At 35.3% G+C, this 24246-nt stretch overlaps 3 protein-coding genes across 6 annotated transcripts; 2 read left to right on the top strand and 1 right to left on the bottom strand.

Annotated features, from left to right (window-relative positions):
* Positions 1-24: 24 nt before the first annotated feature.
* LOC106085417 (ejaculatory bulb-specific protein 3-like) lies at positions 25-3899 on the bottom strand. Of its 2 annotated transcripts, none has more exons than XM_013249653.2 (2): positions 3787-3899; positions 25-653 (listed from the first exon to the last, which is right to left on the bottom strand). In XM_013249653.2, the coding sequence occupies exon 2, from the start codon at positions 645-647 to the stop codon at positions 252-254; it is 396 nt and encodes a 131-aa protein (XP_013105107.1). In that variant the 5' UTR covers positions 648-653; positions 3787-3899; the 3' UTR covers positions 25-251. The 2 variants fall into 2 exon arrangements, with proteins under 2 accessions (XP_013105107.1, XP_059224675.1); XM_059368692.1 differs by having other exon boundaries at positions 3783-3871.
* Positions 3900-4232: 333 nt separating this feature from the next.
* LOC106085409 (ejaculatory bulb-specific protein 3-like) lies at positions 4233-12670 on the top strand. Of its 3 annotated transcripts, none has more exons than XM_013249642.2 (2): positions 4233-4475; positions 11985-12670. In XM_013249642.2, exon 2 carries the CDS (start codon positions 12015-12017, stop codon positions 12396-12398), a length of 384 nt encoding a protein of 127 aa, XP_013105096.1. In that variant the 5' UTR covers positions 4233-4475; positions 11985-12014; the 3' UTR covers positions 12399-12670. The 3 variants fall into 3 exon arrangements, with proteins under 3 accessions (XP_013105096.1, XP_013105095.1, XP_059224676.1); XM_013249641.2 differs by having other exon boundaries at positions 4233-4479; XM_059368693.1 differs by lacking the exon at positions 4233-4475 and adding an exon at positions 6675-6771.
* A 4816-nt stretch (positions 12671-17486) lies between these two features.
* Positions 17487-23755, top strand: LOC106085410 (ejaculatory bulb-specific protein 3-like). The gene is given in 2 exon segments (NM_001311218.1): positions 17487-17611; positions 22976-23755. A coding segment is annotated over 1 exon segment (381 nt). The 5' UTR covers positions 17487-17611; positions 22976-22986; the 3' UTR covers positions 23368-23755.
* Positions 23756-24246: the final 491 nt, after the last annotated feature.

Below are 24246 nucleotides of genomic sequence, written 5' to 3'. Positions count from 1 at the left end.
CTCTTAAATAAAAAAACACTTACATTTATTTTAATAATTATGATTTTTTATTACAGCCAACAGATTTTTAAAAACATAAATAAAAAATTCAACTTATAACAAAATGTTAACTTTTCCTAATAATACTTTTTTTAATCCCCCAGGCGAACATGGTACACATTTTTCTTTTCAATAAAACTTTTACATTACACTTCTCGTAGTATTTGTTCTGTAATTGGCTTCAAACATCTGTCATGGTCATATCAAGTCATTTAAACTTTAATGCCACGCTTCTCAGCTTCAGCCTTGTATTTGTTGTAGTACACCTGATCGGGATCGAATTTAGCCTGCAAGGTCTTCCATTCTTCAGGTTTGTTATCAATTATATAACGAATAACCTTTTCGGCACCTTTCTTTTGGTTCTCATTACATTTGCTGCATTCAGTTTTAAGAGCATCAGGTAAAATTGTCTTCAGCTCACGACCATCGGGAGTGCATTTGCCCTGATCCACCAAACAGTTGTAATAGTTCTTGAATAGACGTTCGGATTTGAGAATTTCATCGATATCAACATTATCATATTTGGTGGTGTATTTGGTATCATCAGCAATGGCAAAGGCCAGGCAAGCAGCAACAACGACAACAAAGGCGATGGATTTCATCATCATGTACGACTGCAAAGGTAAAAAGACAATGGAGGGAAATTGGGTTAGAGGTAATTACGAAAAGAATAAAGAAATAATGTACAATACAATGCTATAAAATATTGAGAGTTGATATGAGATTTTTTTTAAAAAGCTCGATTGTTGATTTAAATCTGAACATTTTTTTTCTATGTATAATGTTTGGCCTTTACGCTACTAGAGACGGTATTCGACAATATGTATTCTCATATGCATTTTCAAATGTGGCAATTCTGAGAGTTGTACACATGGTGTAATAAGTACGAAACATTTAATATGAAATAGTTTTTGGAGTAAATAAGCAATTCGTTCGATTAAAGCGAGCTCTTATACATATAGCTGTCTGTAGAAAAAAGTACAACACATATGAGAATACATGCCGATTAGAGGGCGTAGTAATCGTATTTGACGTACATAAAGAAAGTCATGTGGATACAGAAAGTGACAGCACATGACGTGTAATAGTGCCCTAATACATATTAGCAGAATAATATGGTAACCCTGTAATCATATGGAAGCTAATTTTCTTACATAAATTAACGGTATTTCTTGGTCGCCCCAGTAGCAGAAAGTGGCAACACATGACTTTGATAGCACCTAAATTAAAATTAGGAGAATAATATGGCAGCCCTGTATTCGTATGAAAGCAATTTTTGTTTTACATCGAGTAACGATATTTCTTGGTCGCCCCGGTAGCTGAGTTGATAACGTGCTCTTATTGCTAGTGCGGGGGTCGTGGCTTCGATTCTCACCGGATACGTGCTCTGTCGCTATTGTGATATCACAATGAACTAAAGTTGTCCAAGTGAGTTTAGAAAATAAATTGCCACTCGAATAAAAAAACTCTGATATTTGTTTCTTTTTGCTTTAAAAAATAGGAAACCTAACCAAAAATATATATTTTTATACCCTCCACTATAGGATGGGGGGTATACTAATTTCGTCATTCCGTTTGTAACAACTCGAAATATGCATTTAAGAACCCATAAAGTATATATATTCTTGATCGATCGACATTTTAAGTCGATCTAGCCATGTCCGTCCGTCTGTCAAAAGCACGCTAACTTTCGAAGGAGTAAGGCTAGGCGCTTGTAAATTTGCACAAATACTTCTTGTTAGTGTAGGTCGGTTGGGCTTGTAAATGGGCCAAATCGGTCCATTTTTTGATATAGTTGCCATATAAACCGATCTTGGGTCTTGAGGGTGCAACTCTTATCCGATTTGGCTGAAATTTTGCACGTGGTGTTTTGGTATCACATCCGACAATTGTGTCATGTATGGTCTAAATCGTTTCAAAACCTGATATAGCTGCCATATAAACCGACTTTGGGTCTTGACTTCTAGAGCTTCCAGAGGGCGCAATTCTTATCTGATTTGGCTGAAATTTTGCATAAAGTGTTCTAGCATACCTTCCAACATTTGTGCCAGTATAGTCTATATCAGTCCATAACCTGATTTAGCCCCCATATAAACCGATCACCCGAATAGACTTCTTGAGCCTTTAGGGGGCGCAATTCTTACCCGACTTGCTGAAATTTTGCATGATTTTATTTTTATTTTCCAACAACTGTGTTAGGTATGGTCTTAATCAGTCCATTACCTAATATATCCGCCATATATACCGATCTTCCGATTAGACTTCTTGGGCTTCTAGAGGACGAAATTCTTATCCAATATGGTTGAAATTTTGCATATGTCGTTTTGGTATGACTTTCAAGAACTGTTTTAAGTATGGTCTAAATACCTGCCATTTAAAGAACTTGACAAATGCGATCCATGGTGGAGGGTATAAAAGATTCGGCCCGGCCGAACTTAGCACGCTTTTACTTGTTTTAATATGTACATGTACTTTCCTATAGATATAGACATATTTTCTTCTTTAAGGTTGATATCTGTTCGCCTTTTGCGACGATAATCCATATTTCTCACGATTACTTTTTCCGACCGAGATAGGTCTACCGATTTAAGCGAAATTTTACAATCTTATGGTAATCCAAAAATACAAATTTGTTGGAATAATTTGGGGTCAAGCAACCTGGGGAACGCCCCACTCAAACGGACATATTTACCGATTGCGACAATAGGGATATCAATTGAATGGTATTTGTAAGTAGAGTAGGAATGTGATAAAAAAATTGGTGTAGAGTCAATCAAATTGACTTGTAGGCGAATCGTGACAATAAGTAACTCTTATTAAAGGTCTTTAAGCACAAACCTCATATTATTATTTTGGACCAAGTATTAGATGGGGCACCCCATCTCAAAGAGACACGTAGATAGATCGGTATAATAGAGGTCTTCATGAATATGGAGTATAAATCTGAACTTATTGTTTGGGATCAAGTGTCTAGAGGTCGCCAATGGGTCTAAGTGAGTAAAGTACGAGTTTAATATCCAAATATGGAACAAAGAACTGGGGACCTCTACTTCAACTAAAAAACCCAACCGAAGACTGATAATGCTTAAACCCCTTTTACACTGCTCTTTAAATCTGGGTTTAATAGCTCGATCATCTGTTTTCCCTTTATAAAATCAGCTGACGAGAGCCTCAAATCCGGATTTAATGAGCAGTGTTAACGGGGTTGTACACATCAAGCACCTGTGGTGATGTGTAAATTCATCAAGAACTTTTTAATTTTAAATAAATTTGTGTTAAATAATCACTTTTCAACTTTGATAAAGGATAGTAGAATAAATTTCCTCTGTTAATGACACAATTTTACAGGAATATATTTTTATAACCATATTTTGCACGAACTGTTTGACCGTTTTAGACTAATTTAGTTGATTAAACATTTGATTTTTTTTAATTACAACATAGAAAAGGAAATTTTTATTTTTACAAATTTTATATACACTTCATAAGCGCAAAAATTTGGAAATTAACTTTTGTTCGTTAAATTTGTTTAGTTTTTCTTCATTTACTTATTGTTTATTAATTCAATTGCAATTATGTTTTTAATTTTTAAATATTATATGTGTTATATTCTTTTACAAATATTTGCAACTTTAAAACAAATTTTTCTTAATATGATTTAATATTTTTTACTTTTTTAATATTTTTTATTGTTTATCCTTTTATTTTTACTTTGTAACTACTAACTACACCTTTCAACTCACTCACTTTGATATCACAAAAGAATAATAAAAAGATTACGACGATAATACAAGTATGCTGTTGTTAGCTGTTGATCGCTGTAAACAATCGACTAATTTAGTTCAAATTCTTGGCAGCTTTTATATTCAATTCCAATACGAATTGTAATTGCAATTGCAATTCTTAAATGCATTGAGTGATGATTGCAAGTTGTCGACAATTATCCATTAGCCACAAACAACGCCAACTATCTGCAAATACATATACACACATAGTTACCTAGCTAGCTACCTATAGCAGAGGTCGATAACTAACAACAATAACTATTCTTCACTTGTGAATAATTGTCATTGGCTGGCGCTGAGAGGAGAGAGAGAGAATTTTTTTTTGAATTACAATTAAGCCTAGAATCGATATGGCGTCGATTACATCTGTAAGACCATTAGACGATTAGATGAATCATTCGCATAAACACTGGCAGGTCGATAAGTTGTTTGATAGAGAGAAGCTTAACAGTTACAACAATTGATTGTGGAGTTATCGGTTATCCTTATCCTTTTGATTAAAGGTTTTGCTCAGTGTTTCATTTAGTAATAAAAGCCAAATTGGCTAAAGTTGATTAACAATAAAGCTGAAATCAACAATTATTAAGAAAAATATTTCAACCAAGGTGTTATTATTTAATGTTTTCTTGTTCTTGCAACTATACTTAAAAGGCAAGTAAGTGCAACCAGTAAGGTAAAATTTTGTGCAAATTGGTTACAAATTGTGTTTATAACAGCCTTATAAGTGTAAATCGGGCTATATATATATATATATATATATATATATATATATATATATATATATATATATATATATATATATATATATATATATTGGAGCTATATCCAAAGCTGAACCGATTTTGGAGAAATCTCACAGATATATTAAGATAGGCCAGGAAGCAATCTGTGCCAAATTTTTGCAGATCGGTTGAAAATTGTAGCTACTACGGCTATTTAAGTGCAAATCGAGTGATACATATATATGGGAGCTATATCTAAATCTGAACTGGTTTTAAAGAAATTTTACGGATATTAGTAACAAAACAGTTCGTGCCAAATTTTCTGCAGATCGGTTGAAGATTGTTGCTACTACGGACATTTAAGTGCAAATCGGGCGATACATATATATGGGAGCTATATCTAAATCTGAACCGATTTTTAGCAAAATCAATAGCGTTCGTCCTTGGGCCACAAAAGTGATATATGCTAAATTTCGTGATGATTGGACAACAAATACGACCTGCACTTTGATTACAAGAATACATGGACTCACAGACGGGCAGACGGACGGACGGACATGACTAAATCGACTCAGAAAGTGATTCTGAGTCCATCGGTATACTTATCAAGGTCTAGCGCTTCTCCTTCTTAGGGATGCAAACCAATGCACAAACTTATAATACCATGTACTACAGTGGTGGTGTAGGGTAAAGAAATGTGGTGAAAGTATGTTTGTTTATTTGTGTATTCCTTATAGACTCAAAACACAGCTGAACCGATTTTCTTTAAACTTTCACAATTGATGAAGCATGGTCTTGCGATGAAACAGGGGTAATACATTTGTTTATATATAAAGAAGGTCGGACCCCTAGGACCGGTGTAGAGTACCAGTAGATATGCACTTTCGGTCACAATTTTCGTGGGGGCCATCATATCCCCAGAATACCCCCCAAACAGGACTTAATAGGTATTTGGCAGTGAAATATACAAATCTGACTCCCCAATTGGGGACAAAACGACTTAGCCTCTTATAATATTTTTTTTTTAAATTTTTGTTTATTTCTCTTTCGAGACGAGCTCAGTGATCGGAGATGCAAATGGAAAAGGAAAGCCAAAGATAGCAACACACACCAACCTCTATGGGACGCTATTTCTTGGAAAAACGTTATTTCTTAGAAAAATTAAAAACCAAATTTTTCCTTAATTTGAATAATTTTTTTACAAACTTTTTTAAGAAAACAAAACAATTTTATACAACACTTAAAAACACAACTAACTTTTTATACAATTTAAAGCTGGGTGGGGCACCCCGGTAGCCGAGTTGGTAGCGTGCTTGGATTACCAGTGCCGGGGTTGTGGGTTCGATTCCCGTCAGAAGCCTTGGTCTGCCGCTACTGTGGTATCACAATAAACTTAAAATTGTCTACGTGAGTCTGTAAAGGATTGCCACTCTTACCTAACCTAACCTAAAGCTGAGTTATAATTTTCAAATATTTGAAAATTTTATTTCTACACATTTTTTCAAAATTTTCTTGTAAACTCAAAAGTATATCAATAACCTTCTACAAAAACCTCATTGAAATTTTTTTTCTAAAAATTATTTAATTTTTTTCAAAATTTTCTTGTATTTTTTTTTTATTCTTGTAAACTCAATTTAAAAGTACACCAATAACCTTCTACAAAAAAAAGACATCGAAATTCGTTTTTCTAAAAATTGTTTAATTTTTTTTCGTTCAATTTATTACCAAAAATAAAAGGATATTAAGTTGAATTACTGAAACAAGCACAGACAAAAATGGATAATTCTTATAATTAATAAAAAAAAAGTTTTCTTTAAGTTGAGACCCCATAGCCATAGTTCATGGCGTGAGTCTCTGTTACGAATGAGCGGCTCTTAATTGCAGTTTCGTTATTAGATCGCTTGGTTTACAATGACCATAGAATTGAAAACCGAAAATTTGTTTAGCGTTTAGCGCTAACGCCACCAATGGTGCTGGTGGAATATCTTTGGGGGCTATTTGGGGTTATTGTTGTTGCTACTTTCCGGTGTGTACGAATAGGTGCGGATGATAAATGAATGATGATTGTGGCTTGCAGCTAATGCCAATGGCTAATGCCTTACTGGGCTTGGACATCAATATAATATAAAAGCTGGGTAGAATTTTAACTATAATCACAGTTATCGTTTGTCTTCAGTTATCAGCTGAACATTGTGAAATCGTATCAGTTTTGTGTGGCTTTTAAAGTGAGTTTTTTTTGTGATTTTTGGTTAAGCTCTCAGAAGTGAGCAAGTGTTTGAAAAAATTCAAAAATATACAAAAATCCTGGCATACACATTTCGTCCAAACTAAATGATGGACATTTAAATAAAGTTGTAGATTTTTTTCTTTGTTCAAATATTTTTGAACCTGTAAACAATAAATCGATTTCCTGCCAAACATTTTTGGTTAAGAGGGTGTTTGTTAGTTACGTGTTTAGAGAATTTGAAATGTTTGTGAACAATTTCGTATCGCATATTGTCTGTGGACAATAAAATATTGGTGTATTAAACTTGACCTAAAAACCAATAAAAATTATAAGACAAAAAACAAAAACCTGTGCTACAAGCCAATTTATTGATGTGGAAGCTTTTGTGTTGCAGTCAAAAACATTAATGATTGTTGATAATAATAAATAGTAAAATATTTTAAATTTTTTCTCGAAACCCCACTAGAAAGTTAGAAAAAATCCTTCTATGTAGGAAAGAAAAAATCAAAAAATTTCTTCAATTTGCTCTTCAGTGCTAAATGCGAATTACGTGCATATAAGTTTGTGCATTTGTTTGCAACGCTAAGAAAGAGAAGAGCTAGACCCATTGATAAGTATACCGATCGGCTTAGAATCACTTCCTGATTTGATTTAGCTATGTTTATGTCAGTCTGTCTGTCCATGTATTCCTGTGATCAAGTTACAGGTTGCATTTATTGTCCGATTGTCATGAAATTTTGCATAGGTCTCTTTTTTGGCTTAAGGACGTACGCTATTGATTTTGAAGAAAATCGGTTCAGATTTAGATATAGCTTCCATATATATCTTTTATCCGACATGGCCTTTAAGGGCTGTAGAAACCACAATTTTCGTCCCATCTTTACAAAATTTGGCATGAGGTGCTCTATTTGACGTCTGCATATGTGTGCAAAATTTTATCAAAATCGGTTCAGATTTAGATATAGCTCCCATATATATGTCTTTCATCCGATATGGCCTTTAAGGCTGTAGAAGCCACAATTTTGCTCCGATCTTTACAAAATATGGCATGAGGTGTTTCAGCCAACGTCCTCATATGTGTGAAAAATTTCATCAAAATCGGCCCAGGTTTAGATATGGTTCCCCTATATAACTTTCATCCGATATGGAATTTTATAACTATAGCAGCCACAACTTTGGTCGGATCTTTACAAAATTTTGCACGAAGTGTTTTCTTTAAAGTTTCAATATGACTGCAAAATTTTATAAAAATCGGTGCAAATTTAGATATAGTACCCATATATATATTTAATCCGATATGGCAGCCACAATTTTGGTCCGATTTTTACCAAATTTGGCAAGGGATGCTTTATTTGACGTCTTCATATGTGTGCGAAATTTCATAAAAATCGGTTCAGATTTAGATATACCTCCCATATATATCTGTCAACCGATTTGAACTTTAAAGGCTGTAGTATGCACTATTTTGGCTCGATTTCTGCAAAATTTTACGTTAGTTGTTTTATTAAAAGTCCCAATGCAAGTGCAAGGTCTAGATTAAGACATAGCTGCCATAAAAATCTTTTGTCCGATATGGTCTTTTAAGGCTGTGGAAGTCACTATTTTAGTCCGATCTTAACATGATGTTGTACGAGGTGTTTTATTTGACGTCTTAATACGTGTGCAAAATTTTATAAAATTTGGTTTAGATTTAGATGTAGGTCCCCGATATATCTTTCATCCGAAACAGACTTTAGCCTCCAGAAACCACAATTTTCGTGTGATTTAGCATAAGACGTTTTATTCGAAATTCCAATGCGTGCGCAAAATTTCATTAAAATCGGTCCTTATTTAGACATAGCTCCAATGTATATATATATATATATATCTTCCGATATGGACTTAAAAGGCAATAAGAACCACAATTTTGGTGAGATGACGTCCCAGTATGTGTCATCAAAATTGGCACAGGTTTAGATATAACTCCCATATAATCTTTAATGCGATATGGCCTTTTAAGGATGTAGAAATCCAATTTTTTGTCTTATTGTAAGAAAATCTTACAAGGTTCTATTTGATATTTCAATAGGTATCCAAATTAAAGTCTGACTAGATTTCGAGATAAGTTCTATATATAAAAAGTACTACGTACACCAGGTGGTGCAGGGTATTATATAATCAGCTCCGCCCGACTTTTGCCTTTCCTTACCGGTTTTGATTGGTTTTAAGGCCCTAAAATTGTTTTTTCTTAAATTAAACAAATATTTGAGAAAAATTCTATTTCCATAAAAAATTGTGTCATAATTATATTTTTATAGATATTTTTGGCAAAATTGTGTTAAAATTTGTTTATAGAAGTTATGACAACATTGCATTTCTTAAAAATATTTAAAAAAAAGATTAAGAAATAATAATAATAAATATTTTATTCAGATTTTCTTGGTCCAATTCGATTTTATTAAATTTTATCTTAAGCTCTTTAGCCCTAAGATCCGTAAATAAAAATTCCTTTACATTTCATTTCATAAAAATTCCTTTTTTTTCATTTGTCTCGACATTTCGTCAATTTTTGTTGACATCTTCAGGGGATACGTCTATTTAACGACATCCCCTGAAGATGTCAACAAAAATGTTGACGAAATGTTGGGACAAATGAAATAAAGTGGAAATTTTTATTTACGGAACTTAGGTCTAAAGAGCTTAAGATAAAATGTAATTATAAATTTTATTTTACAGAAATATTGCTAGCATCAAAATATTGGGTTGCCCAAAAAGTAATTGCGGATTTTTCATATAGTCGGCGTTGACAAATTTTTTCAGAGCTTGTGACTCTGTAATTGCATTCTTTCTTCTGTCAGTTATCAGCTGTTACTTTTAGCTTGCTTTAGAAAAAAAGTGTAACAAAAGTATATTCGATTAAAGTTCATTCTAAGATTAATAAAAAATGCATTTACTTTCTTTTAAAAAATCCGCAATTACTTTTTGGGCAACCCAATACATCTCGATATTTTTTTTAAATTTTAGATAATTTGATCAAAATCCGATCTCCATACAAAATTTTGGCATTTTTTGTTTTTTAGAAAAACATTTGCCAAAATTGTTTAAATGTAAAAAATTTTGACAAAACTTTTTATATCCTACACCACCACTGTGGTACAGGGTTAAGAAGGAAAGGGAATTTACACTTGAGACCCATTTTGTTTTGGTCAGTCGATAGTATATGCATTTCGAGGGTTGCCTAACCCACGAACCTGAGTAGTCACGCTACTTTCAATCTCTTTGAAATAGTGTGGCCATTGAAAATGAAAGTTATAACCAAGTAAGAGCATGCTAAGTTCGGCCAGGCCGAATCTTATATATCCACCACCATGGATCACATTTGTCGAGTTCTATGGGCGGTATTTTTTTTTAGGCAAACAACAAGCATGCTTTGGATCTATATCAAGTTATAGTCCGATTCGGACCGTAAATGAATGCTCAACGTTGTAGAAGTCATTGTGAAATATTTCAGTTCATTCGGATAAGAATTGCGCCTTGTAGGGGCTTAAGAAGCAAAATCAGGAGATAGGTTTATATGAGAGCTGTATCAAGCCATTGATCGATTCAGACCATATTAGACACGTATGTTGAAGGTCATGAGAGGAGCCGTTGTACAAAACTTCTGACAAATCGGATGAGAATTGCGCCCTCTAGAGGCTCAAGAAGTTAAGATCCCAGATCCGTTTTTATGGCAGCTATATCAGGTTATGTACCGATTTGCGCCATACTTAAAATAGTTATTGGAAGTCGTAAAAAACACCTCATGCTAAATTTCAGCCAAATCGGATGAGAATTGCGAGCTCTATTGGCTCAAGAAGTCAAGATCCCAGATCGGTTTATATGACAGCTATATCAAAACATGGATCGATTTGAACCATACTTAGCTCAGTTGTTGGAAGTGATAAAGGGTGATTTTTTTGAGGTTAGGATTTTCATGCATTAGTATTTGACAGATCACGTGGGATTTCAGACATGGTGTCAAAGAGAAAGATGCTCAGTATGCTTTGACATTTCATCATGAATAGACTTACTAACGAGCAACGCTTGCAAATCATTGAATTTTATTACCAAAATCAGTGTTCGGTTCGAAATGTGTTCATTCACCGTAACGTTGCGTCCAACAGTATCTTTGAAAAAATACGGTCCAATGATTCCACCAGCGTACAAACCACACCAAACAGTGCATTTTTCGGGATGCATGGGCAGTTCTTGAACGGCTTCTGGTTGCTCTTCACTCCAAATGCGGCAATTTTGCTTATTTACGTAGCCATTCAACCAGAAATGAGCCTCATCGCTGAACAAAATTTGTCAAAATTTCGAACCGAACACTGATTTTGGTAATAAAATTCAATGATTTGCAAGCGTTGCTCGTTAGTAAGTCTATTCATGATAAAATGTCAAAGCATACTGAGCATCTTTCTCTTTGACACCATGTCTGAAATCCCACGTGATCTGTCAAATACTAATGCATGAAAATCCTAACCTCAAAAAAATCACCCTTTACAAAAATACCACATAAAAATTGTCAGCCAAATCGGATGAGAATTGCTCCTCCTAGAGGCTCAAGAAGTCAAGACCCAAGATAGGTTTATGTGGCAGCTATATCAAAACCTGGACCGATTTGGCCCATTTACAATCCCAACCGACCTACACTAATAAAAAGTATTTGTTTGAAATTTCACGCGGCTAGCTTTACTCCTTCGAAAGTTAGCGTGCTTTCGACAGACAGACGGTAGGACATGGCTAGATCGACTTAAAATGATAAGACGATCAAGAATATATGTACTTTATGGGGTCTCAGACGCATATTTCGAGGTTTTACAACCAGAATGACGAAATTAGTATACCCCCTTCCTATGGTGGAGGGTATAAAAAGCCCCGTTTATTAAAAAAATGCAATTTTATGCGCCCCATTTAGACTTTTAAAATGTTGTTCCATCCGTAACCCATGTGCTATACTAAGCAATAATCCAAAAATTTATAATTTTATGATCCTAGCACTATTTGTTACTTTCATTAACATTATTTGGGGGTCGAACGGTCTTCAAGCAAAACAACCAAATTTATTCTTTCTATTTATATTCATTTATTTGTTTACAAAAAGTTTTTTTTTTTTTTCAAAAAACCCCCCACCAACTAACGTCATTTAATTAACATGTTTCTTCTTCTTCTTCTTGTGTTTTTTTCACACAGTCACATACTCGCACCCATCACATAACCAAAATGAGACTATTTGTTGCTGTTATTGCTGCCTTCATGGTCATTGCCGTTGCCGCCGATGAGAAATATACCACGAAGTATGACAATGTCGATGTTGATGAAATCTTAAAGTCAGAGCGTCTCTTCAAGAACTACTACAACTGTCTCATTGACAAAGGCAGCTGCACACCCGATGCTCGTGAACTGAAGAATACCCTACCCGATGCCCTGCAAACCGAATGCAGCAAATGCAATGAAAAGCAAAAGGCCAATGCCGAAAAGGTGGCCCGCTATGTCATTGAAAACAAGCCCGAGGAGTGGAAGACCTTGCAGGCTAAATACGATCCCGAGAAGGTCTACTACAACAAATACAAGGATGAGGCCGAAAAACATGGAGTAAAATTGTAAATTAACCACCCAACATCAACTTCTTTAAAACCTCAAGAGCAACAATGATCATCTCAAATACTCAACTAATGAATTTAATGAAGGCTATAGACACTACATTTATGTATAAAAAGTTACTAAGTTTCCAAAGAGTACCACAATTAGTATTTGTACTATAATCATACGTATAATCCCATAGAGTTATAGGTAATTAATTCAATTACTTAAGCTCGAAATGTTATGTAGTTTTTGTTTGATTTGTTAAATAAACTATATTTTATAGTTTTCATAAATATGAGTTTTAATTTAATCACACTGTCAGTTAAAAAAATTAATTAAAGAGAGGAAAGATGTAGGAAACGTTTTATACTCTCAAGAGAATAAAAAACAATAGTTATCATTTTAAACGATAATCGATAACTATAATAAACCGATAACTATAGAAACTATAGGGATATGTGTGGTATAAGTGAGTTTGACCTCTGGGCCACACTGAATGTGAAGAACACATTCAATTGCCTCAGATGGTCTGACGTCCTAGATGCACTTAGAGAGGACTTTAATATCCTTGTATAAAGGGTAAGGTTAGGGTTAAGTGACAGTCTGCCATCAGACTCACTTAGGCGTTTTCGTCCATTGTGATATCACAGGAACAGAAGAAGGAAGATGCCTTCTAGTTTCTACCGTTGAACCATCCACATCGCTTTAAAAAGCGATCTAGTCATAGCGACTAGATATATTGTGAGTAGAGTGCGTGATAGAAAGTTAAAGTGAAAATTTGTGAAGGTGAGAAGTGATATTTTTTTTTGGAGTTTTATTTTTGGGATCGGTTGTTGTGACCAAAGTGAGACAGGTTAGACGAAGGAGCTTTGGATAGGATGATTTGCTATTGTGGGGTGGAGGTGGGGGGACCTCGGATGGTGGCATTAGCACCGATTCGTCGGTGGCTCGTGCTGGAGGAATGATGAGGAAGGAGTCAGTGGACTTGTTGTCCAGTGGCAATGGAGGCGAGGATGGGAAGCGCCTGAAACTGGGTTCGTCTGGTGTGGCGGTTGGCAAAGGGGGGGAATGGTGGTGGCAGGTGGTGAATTGCCATCTGGTAGTCGGAGGACAGCTGGTGGGGTTGATGGCGCTGGACGGTAGTGCCAGTGCGACGGTGGTTGATGGCGGTGCTGGTGTTGCCAGTGAAAGTAGGGGTCCATCGACTCCGAGGAAGGCGGAGCAGCAGGTGAGTAGGGATCGCAGGCGGGTATTTGCACCGTTGGGGAAGCAAGGCGTCACGGTAGGGGAGATGAAGAAGGTGACGGATGCCTTGGTGGGTGCTGTTTACGATGCGGATATTTTCAAGGCCAAGTGTCTGGGGATCAACTCACTCCGTAAAAACACCCATTAATCGGACATAAATATTTACGGGTCAAGGCAATACGGGACTCAAATGAAAGATATTTGGGAAGTAGATGACGAAATTCATACCCACTTGCGGGACCACGTTACTGGGGGTCCACACCACCCCTTAAACCCACCAACCGCCTCCGTGGGAGCCTTCTTACTCCCGTAATTCCCATGAGAATATCGGGCTCAAATTAAGTCTCTTAAGAATCGAGTACATCTAACATCCAAACTCAAATGACCCCAAATCAGTAAAGGGACTCAGATAAAGGCATTTAAATTGTTTAACTGTTAGCCAAGCGATAGACATACAAATACTAATTTCGTAGCATGGTATTTCACTAAAAGCTCTTTAATTGTCGAAAATAAATATCCAAAGGAAAATATTGTTCCATATAAAGTGAAAAAAGGCGCAGCGGAGTGGGCCCGGTTCAGCTAGAGCAAATATAAAAAAAAACGATTCAACCGTTTTCCAGTCTGTGGAAGGAGACTTGAGTTAGAAGATAATCTGTGTCATTTATTAATGGCTTTTAATGCACAAATAAGGCAACAAATTTAACCGATGTTAGGCCGATTGCATACTACCTCTTCTACGATTCTTCATCACTTATAAGGAGCTATGAATAAAAAAGTCTAACCCCTCTTTCGGAAGTTACAATATGCCTTAGGTTGTTTTGATACATTCAGCAGTTGTCCCACATGAGTCTCAAAACCCACTTTTATAATTGTGCCTCTAAGGCGGCTTATTTAAACCAAAATAAATTAAAAATATGAGAAAACAAGTAGCACACTTGATTTTCGATTGAAATGTGTTAATATAAATTTAAATTATTTCTTTTAGTTATCTACTTGAGGCACTTTGATAAAAAAAAAAACCTCAAAAAATCACGATCATAAAATTGCCTAATTTGAACTTCAGTCTTGTAACGGTTTCTTGACGAACTACTTTAAATTGGCATCCATTCAAATGCCTCAAAACATTTGTTGTCTTTATTAGCCAAGTCATCATTGAATAAAAACCCCATGCGCCAATAATCCTTCACCTCAAATGTCACACTTGCAAAGCTGTTACCAAATCAAACAGAATTGGAAACTAATCGGCAACAATAACCACAAATACAACACCAATGAGCGAGCCGTGATTAATGCATTCATTACATTAAGACTAAACAATGTTTCATATAATTTATATCAAATTACATATGTATGTATATACATACCTACGTACTAACGTTAGTGTGTTTGTGTATTTCTGTAAGCACATCCGCACATCTAATCTCGGTGAGATAAATATTTGCACACATTTTTTTATTTGCTTGTTTTTGTTTTTTTTTTTTTCTAAAACAAATAGGATGTTGATAATTAATTTGAAATTGCGTTTATGTGTATGATGGTGTGTGTGTGTATATGTGTGTGATCTCTGATCTCCTAAGGCTTTGTAAATATGGAATTATTTTCACATTTACACTTCATTGAATAAAATTTACAAGTGATTATGGAAACATTATTGCATCCACCCTATAACTAACTATAGTGGAAAATTTGTAACTGAGAAACAAACCTCCGTCAAGAAATCCCCCATTTCTTTGGAAAATAAATATTGAATATCGTGAATTAGTGAATTACGTCTATCAATACACGATAGCGACTTAAAGCGAATTTCGTTGTCTATACGCATGCATGACTATGTACGAGTATGTAAATGTAGCAATGAATGATTCCATTTGTAAGGTTGCCACCCCTTGTATAGAAAAGCGAGTATGGGTGGTCTGTGGCAACCCATGTAACTCATTCTTTTTTAACTATTTGACTCGTTTGGACTTTTTGACTCGTTTTCTCCTAACTGTCTCTAAAGATAAGTGCTATACCAACCATTTAGAGACAATTCGCTATTTGGAACAGCAAATTGAAGTCGCGAAGTGTGTAGGCTACAACTGCGAGGACAGACTTCGAACACGAATCAAACAAATAAAAGTTCGGCCGGGACGAATGTTGAGAACTCACCACCATGGATTCTGTAAAAAAAAGCAAAAAGCTAAAATTAAAGCTTCTAGGAGCCAAACAAGGATGATCGAGAGATCGCTTTACATGGAAGCTGATTTGGACCGAATTTGTCACAGTTGGTGGAAGTCGTAACAGGACACCGCATGCAAAATTTCAGCCAAATCGGACGACAATTGCCGCTTGTAAGGACTCAAGAAGTTAAATCGGGAGGTCGGTTTATATGAGAGCTATATCAGGTTATAGACCAATTTGGACCGTAATAGACAGAGTTGTTGGAAGTCATAACAAAACATTAGATGCTCAATTCAATCAAATTGGACAAAAATTGCGGGAGGCCGGTGTATATCAGAGCTATAACAGGTTATAGACCGATTTGGACCGTACTTGGCACAGTTGTTGGAGTTCTTAACAGAACACTACATGCAAAATTTCAGTCAAATCGAACAAAAGTTGCGGCTTGTAAGGGCTCAAGAACTCAAATCGGAAGATCGGCTTATATGGGAGCTATATCAGGCTATAGACAGATTTGGACCGTATTTGGCACAAATATTAGAGGTCATAACAGAACACTACATGCAAAATTTCAGCCAAATCGGACAAACATTGCGGCTTCCAGGGGCTCAAGAGGTCAAATCGGGAGATCGGTTTATATGGGAGCTATATCAGGTTGTAGAGCAATTTGGACCGTAATAGCCAGAGTCGTTGGAAGTTATAACAAAACATTAGATGCTCAATTTCAACCAAATCGGACAAAAATTGTGGCTTGTAAGGGCACAAGAAGTCCAATCGGGAGATCGGTTTATATGGGAGCTATATCAGGTTATATACCGATTTAGACTGTATTTGGGACAATTGTTAGAGGTCATAATAGAACACCATATGCAAAATTTCAGCCAAATCGACAAACATTGCGGCGTTCAGGCGCTCAAGAAGTCAAATCGCGAGATCGACTTCTTATTTTATTTTATTTTGTTTTATTTTATTTTATTTTGTTTTATTTTATTTTATTTTAGTTAATTCTATTTTATTTTATTTAATTTTATTTAATTTTATTTTATTTATGTTATATTTTATTTTATTTTATTTTAATTAATTCTATTTTATTTTATTTTATTTTATTTTATTTTATTTTATTTTATTTTATTTTATTTCATTTTGTTTTATTTTATATTATTTTATTTTCATATTACATTATTTATATTTATTTTATTTCTATTATTTTCTAGACATTTCCAAAACCCATCATACACAAAATCAGTCATTTTCAAAAAACTCGAACTTTGATCCCCGCTTCTATTGACCTTACCATGAAAATGGGTAACCCTATTTCGTATTAGTCAGTTAATCTATCTGGCCTCACACATGTCTTAAGTGTTGTAAATCTTGGAGATCACCCTGGGGTGAGATTTTAACTCTGTGTGTACAGAGTACAAATTCAACACGAACTAACGCTCATAGTTATATCAGACGACCGCTTGACCAACCGGCTGTTTGGGACTATGCTGGTTGGTCTGCCTGTCCGCCTTCCTTCTCTATTTAGTTTGCTCTCTTTTTTTGTGCTCTTTTTCCCGCCGCAACCCATTTAGCTGAATTCCATATGCGTAACATTTCAGCCACTGTAAACAACATACGAACGAGAAGCTACTACCTGCTACTTCACTACATTTTGGGGCCGGCTTGTAACACTAGGCTTAGGCTTAGTGGAACATAATATAAAAGCTAGCTGGAAGTTGAAGCTAAAGTTAGTCGTTTGTGAACAGCATTCAACTGAACAGCCGATCCATAATCATAAACCCATTGAAGCCGATATTTTTTAAACTCCCGCAGACGTTACAAAACTTGTAAGTTTTGGCCTAGTCTTGTGTGTGTGTGTGTATGTGTGTGCGTGTGTCTGTATTGATTTTGGATTTCGCAAAGTGTTGTTAAAAAAAATCAATGACCGAAAAAAATGGTTACACAAAATCAATATGGTGTTTTTTTAATGAAATTTATTTTTGAGAAGAAAAAACTATTGGTTGCAGATGTTGTAATCGATAACAAAACAAAAAATAGTAGCTTAGTTGTGAGTGTGGTTAAGGAACAAGTTAAATCAAAGAAATACTCACATAAAAATATAAGCTATTAAAAATTTTAAAATTAAAAAAATATATATAATTAAATGTTTTTGCAAAAAAAAAACATTTCTTTTAATTAAAGTTTTAAATTTTGTTTTATATATGAAAAACAAAAAACAGAATGTAGTAATCAAGACGTTGGAAAAACTAGTTTAGCTCTGGCCAATCTATCGATCTTACTGAGGTCTGCACAAGTCCTCTTAAGCGAAGACTTTTAATACCTAACACTTTCTTTATTGTTTAATTCCATACAATTTTGAACTAATATATGTTACTATATCCACATATAGTAGCTATATCCGAGTATGGACCGGTTATTGTGGCATGTGTTTTATAAAGACCAAAACAATTCATAGTTCCAAATAGAAATGAAGTTGGGCTTAGAAAATTTGCCTTGAATGAGCTGAATAAATCTATTTTTTTGCGGATCAGGATGGGAAAATATCTTACGCATATGACGAATACTTATTTCGACCTAAGCCGGGCTCCGTTGGTATCCCACCCAGTGACACTCTGAGATATTAAGAATTTTTACTTACCTCGCCATATTAACTACCAAAATCGGCTAGAAAAAGTTCTTAGTTTGCTCAAGAAAGTTAATCGGAAGATTGGTCTACATGATAGCTGTAAATTCTAATTCAATTCGATTGGGACCCTATTATGTATTTTACCATATCGTTTGATTTATGACCCGATTAATTCCATTTACAAGTGCCAAACTAGCTATATAATTAGGAGCTCATATGAGCAGTTTGCCTGGCACCTTCCGTTGCTTTCGAAAGACACAGGCATATATCTTTGCTCTTCTGACATGTAACTCCAAATGCCACGACTAAACGACTTCGTGGATGCTCCTTCCTCAGAATTGGCTAGAATTGCTTTTCGAGACAATTTTTAGAATCTTCTTTATTGTTAAAGCTTGTGCTACTACCATTGATTTGAAGTCTGATGAGCATGGAGTATGCCTAGAGAACCTCGAAGGCCTTAGTGGAGATTTAAGACGTGGGCCCCGAGTTTTTAGGGGAAAAAATGGAGAAGACACTCTCATTCCAGCCCCTCGAACAGCTTTTAGAGTATATTTCTAACGTGGATCCGGCTTTGTAGTGAAAACAAGTAAGAGCGTGCTAAGTTCGGCCGGGCCGAATCTTAAATATCCTACACCATGGATAGCATTTGTCGAGTTCTTTGCGCGGTATTTCTTTTTAGGCAAACAAAGAATAATGAATTAGAACTGTTATGTTACTAGAGCTATATCAACTTATAGTTCGATTCGGACCATAAATGAATTAAATGCTGAACATTGTAGAAGTCATTGTGTAATATTTCAGTCCAATTGGATAAGAATTGCGCCTTGTAGGTGCTCAAGATGCAAAATCGAAAGATCGGTTTATATGGGAACTGTATCAAGCTATAGATCGATTCAGACCATATTGGAAACGTATGTTGAAGGTCATAGGAGAAACCGCTGTACAAAATTTCTGCCAAATCGGATGAGAATTACGCCCTCTAGAGTCTTAAGAAGTCAAGATCCCAGATCGGTTTATATGGCAGCTATATCAGGTTATGTACTGAATTGCGACATACTATGCACAGTTGTTGGAAGTCATAATAAAACACCTCATGCAAAATTTCAGCCAAATCGGGTAAGAATTGCGTCCTCTAAAAGTTGAAAAGGTCAAGGCCCAAGATCGTTTTATATGGCAGCTATATCAGGTTATGAACCGATGTAAACCATACATAGCACAGTCGTTGGAAGCGATGCAAAATTTCAGTGAAATCGTATGAGAAGTGTGCCCTCTAGAGGCTAAGGCAGTCAAGACCCAAGATCGGTTTATATGGCAGCTTTTCTAAACATGGACCGATTTGGCCCATTTACAATCCCAACCGACCAACACTAATAAAAAGTATTTGTGCAAAATTTCAAGCAAAGCTAAGTTTACTCCTTTGAAAGTTAGCGTGCTTTCGACAGACGGACGGACGGATATGGCTAGATCGGCTTAAAATGTCATGACGATCAAGAATATTTATAATTTATGGGGTCTTAGACTTTTATTTCGATGTGTTACAAACGGAAAGACGAAATTAGTATACCCCCTTCCTATGGTGGAGGGTATAAAAATCAATTGGCTCAAACTATGTAGAAGGCACTTCCGATCTATTTGCGAAAAAAAAAAATTCAATAAGATTTTCACAAAATTGGAATAAGATTTTATCATAAAATGACATTTGAAAGACGTTATTGTTTTACAAAAATTGTATAAATTTTTAGCAGAATCCATGGTAGTGGGTTCCCAAGATTCAGCCCGGCCGAACTTAGCACCCTTTATTTGTTTTTTATTTATTACAAAATTTTCCCTAAAAAAAATTATATTATCTCTTATATATAAAATTCAATTTGTGTTTCTTTGTGTTTGTTTGTTTGTCGGTTTGTTTGTTTGTTCCGTATAGACTCAAAAACGGCTGAACCGATTACCTTCAAATTTTCCCAGATTGTGTAGGTTGCTCTGGAAGGAAACATAGACTATATAATTTTTTGATATCGGAAAGGGGCGGATCCTTCCCTCTACCCCAAAAGTACTACCCAAAAATAAAAGTGGACTGATCGGGACAATATGGGATTCAAATGAAAGGTATTCAAGAGTAGAGTACGAATTTCATAATAAAAGTTGGGTCGCCGCCCCAGCCCCAAAACCCCTTATAATAGGTTTATTTGACGATTATGACAATATGGGAAATGAAATGAAAGGTATTCGGGAGTAAATTACGAATATAATCAGGTAATAAGAAACGGCTTTATAGTTTAATGATAACGAAAGAAGGCGGATTCTCCACCGTTACCCCAAAAACACCATCCAAAATCAAAAGTGGACCAATAAGGACAATATGGGTATCAAATGAAAAGTATGCGGGAGAAAATAACGAATCTGGTAACAAATTCATGTCGAAGTATAGGGGGTCACCCCACCACCACAAAAACGCCCAAAATGAGCATATTCGCCAATCACGGATATATGGGACTCGATTTGTTTGTTCCGTATAGACTGGAAAACGGCAGAACCGATTTCCTCGAAATTTTCGCATATTATGTAGGCTGGTCTGGAAGGAAATATAGACTATATAATTTTTCGTTATCGGAAGGGGGACGGACCCTCCCCCTTATGCCAAAAACACAACCCAAAATCAAAAGTTGATCGATCGGGACAATATAGATATCAAATGAAAGGTATTGGAGAGTTGAATACAAATGTGGTATTAAAATTCGTGTCTCAATACCCATTGAGCCGCCCCAACCCCAGAACTCCCCCAAACAGACACATTGGACGTTCATTTCAATATGGGGCTCAAATCAAAGGTATTCGGGAGTAGATTTCGACTCTGGCATACAAAATCAGATCGAAGTATAGGGGGTCACGCCACCCCTCAAAACTGATACTTGGCTGAACTGATTTTCTTACAATTTTCACAGATTGTGAACGTTTATCTGGAAGGAATCATAGGCTATATAATTTTTAGATGTCGGGTGGAGGCGGACCCTCCCCCTTATTCCAAAAACGCCACCCATATCCGAAAGTGGTTCAATGGGCACAATAAGGGTATCAAATGAAAGGTATTGGAGTCCAGAAAACGAGTATCGTATTAAAATTTGTGTCCAAGTACCCAGCGGGCTTCCCAACCCAAAAACTCCTCTAAGCAGATATATTCGAAGTTCGTGTCAATATGTTACTCAAATGAAAAGTATTAAGCAGTTGATAACAAATATGGCATAAAACATTAGGTCCAAGTAATGGGAGTTCGTCCACCCCCAAATACCCCCAAATGGGCATATTAACTGACCATGGCTATATGGGACTCAAATGTTCGATGTTCTAGCCAGGATACGAACGCGGTTCTGCTAGTTATTTATAAATAAGCAAATAATTTACACAAAATATTCCACAAATAAAATTTTGGTAAAGATATTGGGTTGCCCAAAAAGTAATTGCGTTTTTTTTCATATAGTCGGCGTTGACAAAATTTTTCACAGCTTGTGACTCTGTAATTGCATTCTTTCTTCTGTCAGTTATCAGCTGTTACTTTTAGCTTGCTTTAGAAAAAAAGTGTAAAAAAAAGTACATTTGATTAAAGTTCATTCTAAGTTTTATTAAAAATGCATTTACTTTCTTTTAAAAAATCCGCAACTACTTTTTGGGTAACCCAATAAATTAATTTATAACATTTCTTTTACGAATTAAATTAAATTACTGATACATTCTCTTCTGGGACTGCTGGTGTTCCAAGAATATGTTTGGGAATAGAAATCGTTTGTTATTTACAACAACAAAATGGATTTTATTTTTTCACATAAATTAAATGCCAAACCTGTATGAGTATATAAGTATAAGTTTAATTTATAATCAATTTTATTCAAGTTCAAATTAATATAATCTACTCAGATACTAAGATACTGAGAACTAAGAACAAGGACATGATGTGAGGTTTCATTATTATCTCCATTATATGCATATGCCTACTTGTATCCATAGACAGTAAACAAGTTTCCGAAAGTATGTTCGCCTAAATAAACCGCTAATAAATACATGGGACACCCCTGCGAACAACCGACCTCCCCAAGCATATTAAATAACAACCGGCAAACGGTTGGACCACTTTTGAAAATGCGTTTCCAAGTGATTCAACAATTATTTCAAGTTTTTAAAAAAAGTTTTTTTTTTGTTTTGTGTTGAATTTTAAATGCTTCCAATCGAACGAGCAACATTACGCACACTTGAATGAATTGTATATGAAATGACAGGTTTTTTTTTCGATATTACCCATAGTCATACAATGAATTCAAATTGAAGGGCTAGTGGTGGAAAATGACTGTTACAAGTACCGCTGTAAGGCAAAGTCATCTTGATGATAGGCCGACCAGTGGTTAACCTTGCAGCTTGTTTTGGTATCAATCGATGTATTTAATTGACTTTTGCAATACCCATCAACAATGGAATTATGGGACATTATAGTGGCCTAAAGCACACGACACACTCATGTAAAATATATAATTTTTTTTTATAGTTTTTTTTTTTATACTTACACTTGTTTTATTTACAGATATCTTCACCATGAAACTTTTCACCTTTGCCCTCGTTGTCTTGATTGCTGCCGTCTCGGCTGAGGACAAATATACCACCAAATATGATAATGTCGATGTTGATGAAATCCTTAAATCGGATCGTCTTTTCAAGAACTACTACAACTGTTTGATTGATGTTGGCAAATGTACTCCAGATGCCCGTGAGCTCAAGAAGACCCTGCCTGATGCCCTCAAAACCGAATGTGCCAAATGTAGTGAAAAACAGAGAGCAAACTCGGACAAAGTTTTGCGTTACATCATCGAAAACAAAGAATCTGAATGGAAGGTATTGCAGGCCAAATATGATCCCGAACAGACCTATTACAACAAATACAAGAACGAAGCTCAAAAACGTGGATTGAAAATCTAAGGTTCAACATCTGGCCTTTGATTAAATTATTCATTATGTATATCCTACTTACCTCGTCCCCAGCAAAGGATTTCTTTCGTCCATTCCTTAACTCCATTCCTCGTAACCAGAAGCATCCTTCGAAATACTCAATGTAAAGAGTAGAGTCAATTGAATTTACATTTTGTATGAAGGCCTCACATTTAATTTATATTCGAATTTTATTTAATTTTTTTTTTTTAATTTTTCAAAAAAACGCTTATTAAGCAACTCCTATTGCTGCATATGCTTTGCATGTGTTGCCAATTTTATTTGTTAGTTTTTAATGTAAAGTGAATTTTTTCAAAAGTTGCTAAATTATCGAAAAAATTCAATTGGCTGTTATGAAACTTAATAAAAACATTTTTTATATACAAAAATATGCACTTTGTTTTATTTAATAACATATGAGTCATTGAATATGGCAGTGGGGCCGATGGGGACTATTGTTTAGAAATGTAAGATATATCTTTTCATTTCAAAACTCCCTGAACTAGAGCTGGCAAACTATCGATATTCGCAAGATTCGATATCTTATATATAAAACTAGAAAAACCGGGCCCGCTCAGGTGCCCCTTCTTTAACTCTCTAATATCTTTTTAGGGTGGGGATACTTCGCCCTGAATGCGGATATCGAAGTCGTGCCATTGTAGCCTATGACGCTAAACGCGTTTAAATCCTGGCGAGAACATTGGACAATTATACCTTAAATTAGAGTTCCATATAGCCATGGTCGGCAAATATGCTCATTTCGGGGTGGGCGACCTCCCATTACTTGGACCTAATGTTTTATGCCATATTTGTAATCTATTGCATAATACTTTTCATTTGAGTCCCATATTGACATGAACTTCGAATACA

This window comes from Stomoxys calcitrans, chromosome 5 (genome assembly GCF_963082655.1).
Source record: "Stomoxys calcitrans chromosome 5, idStoCalc2.1, whole genome shotgun sequence".
Taxonomy (NCBI): domain Eukaryota; kingdom Metazoa; phylum Arthropoda; class Insecta; order Diptera; family Muscidae; genus Stomoxys; species Stomoxys calcitrans.
Note: the sequence above shows the minus strand (reverse complement) of the source record. Positions and strands in the feature narration are given on the sequence as shown.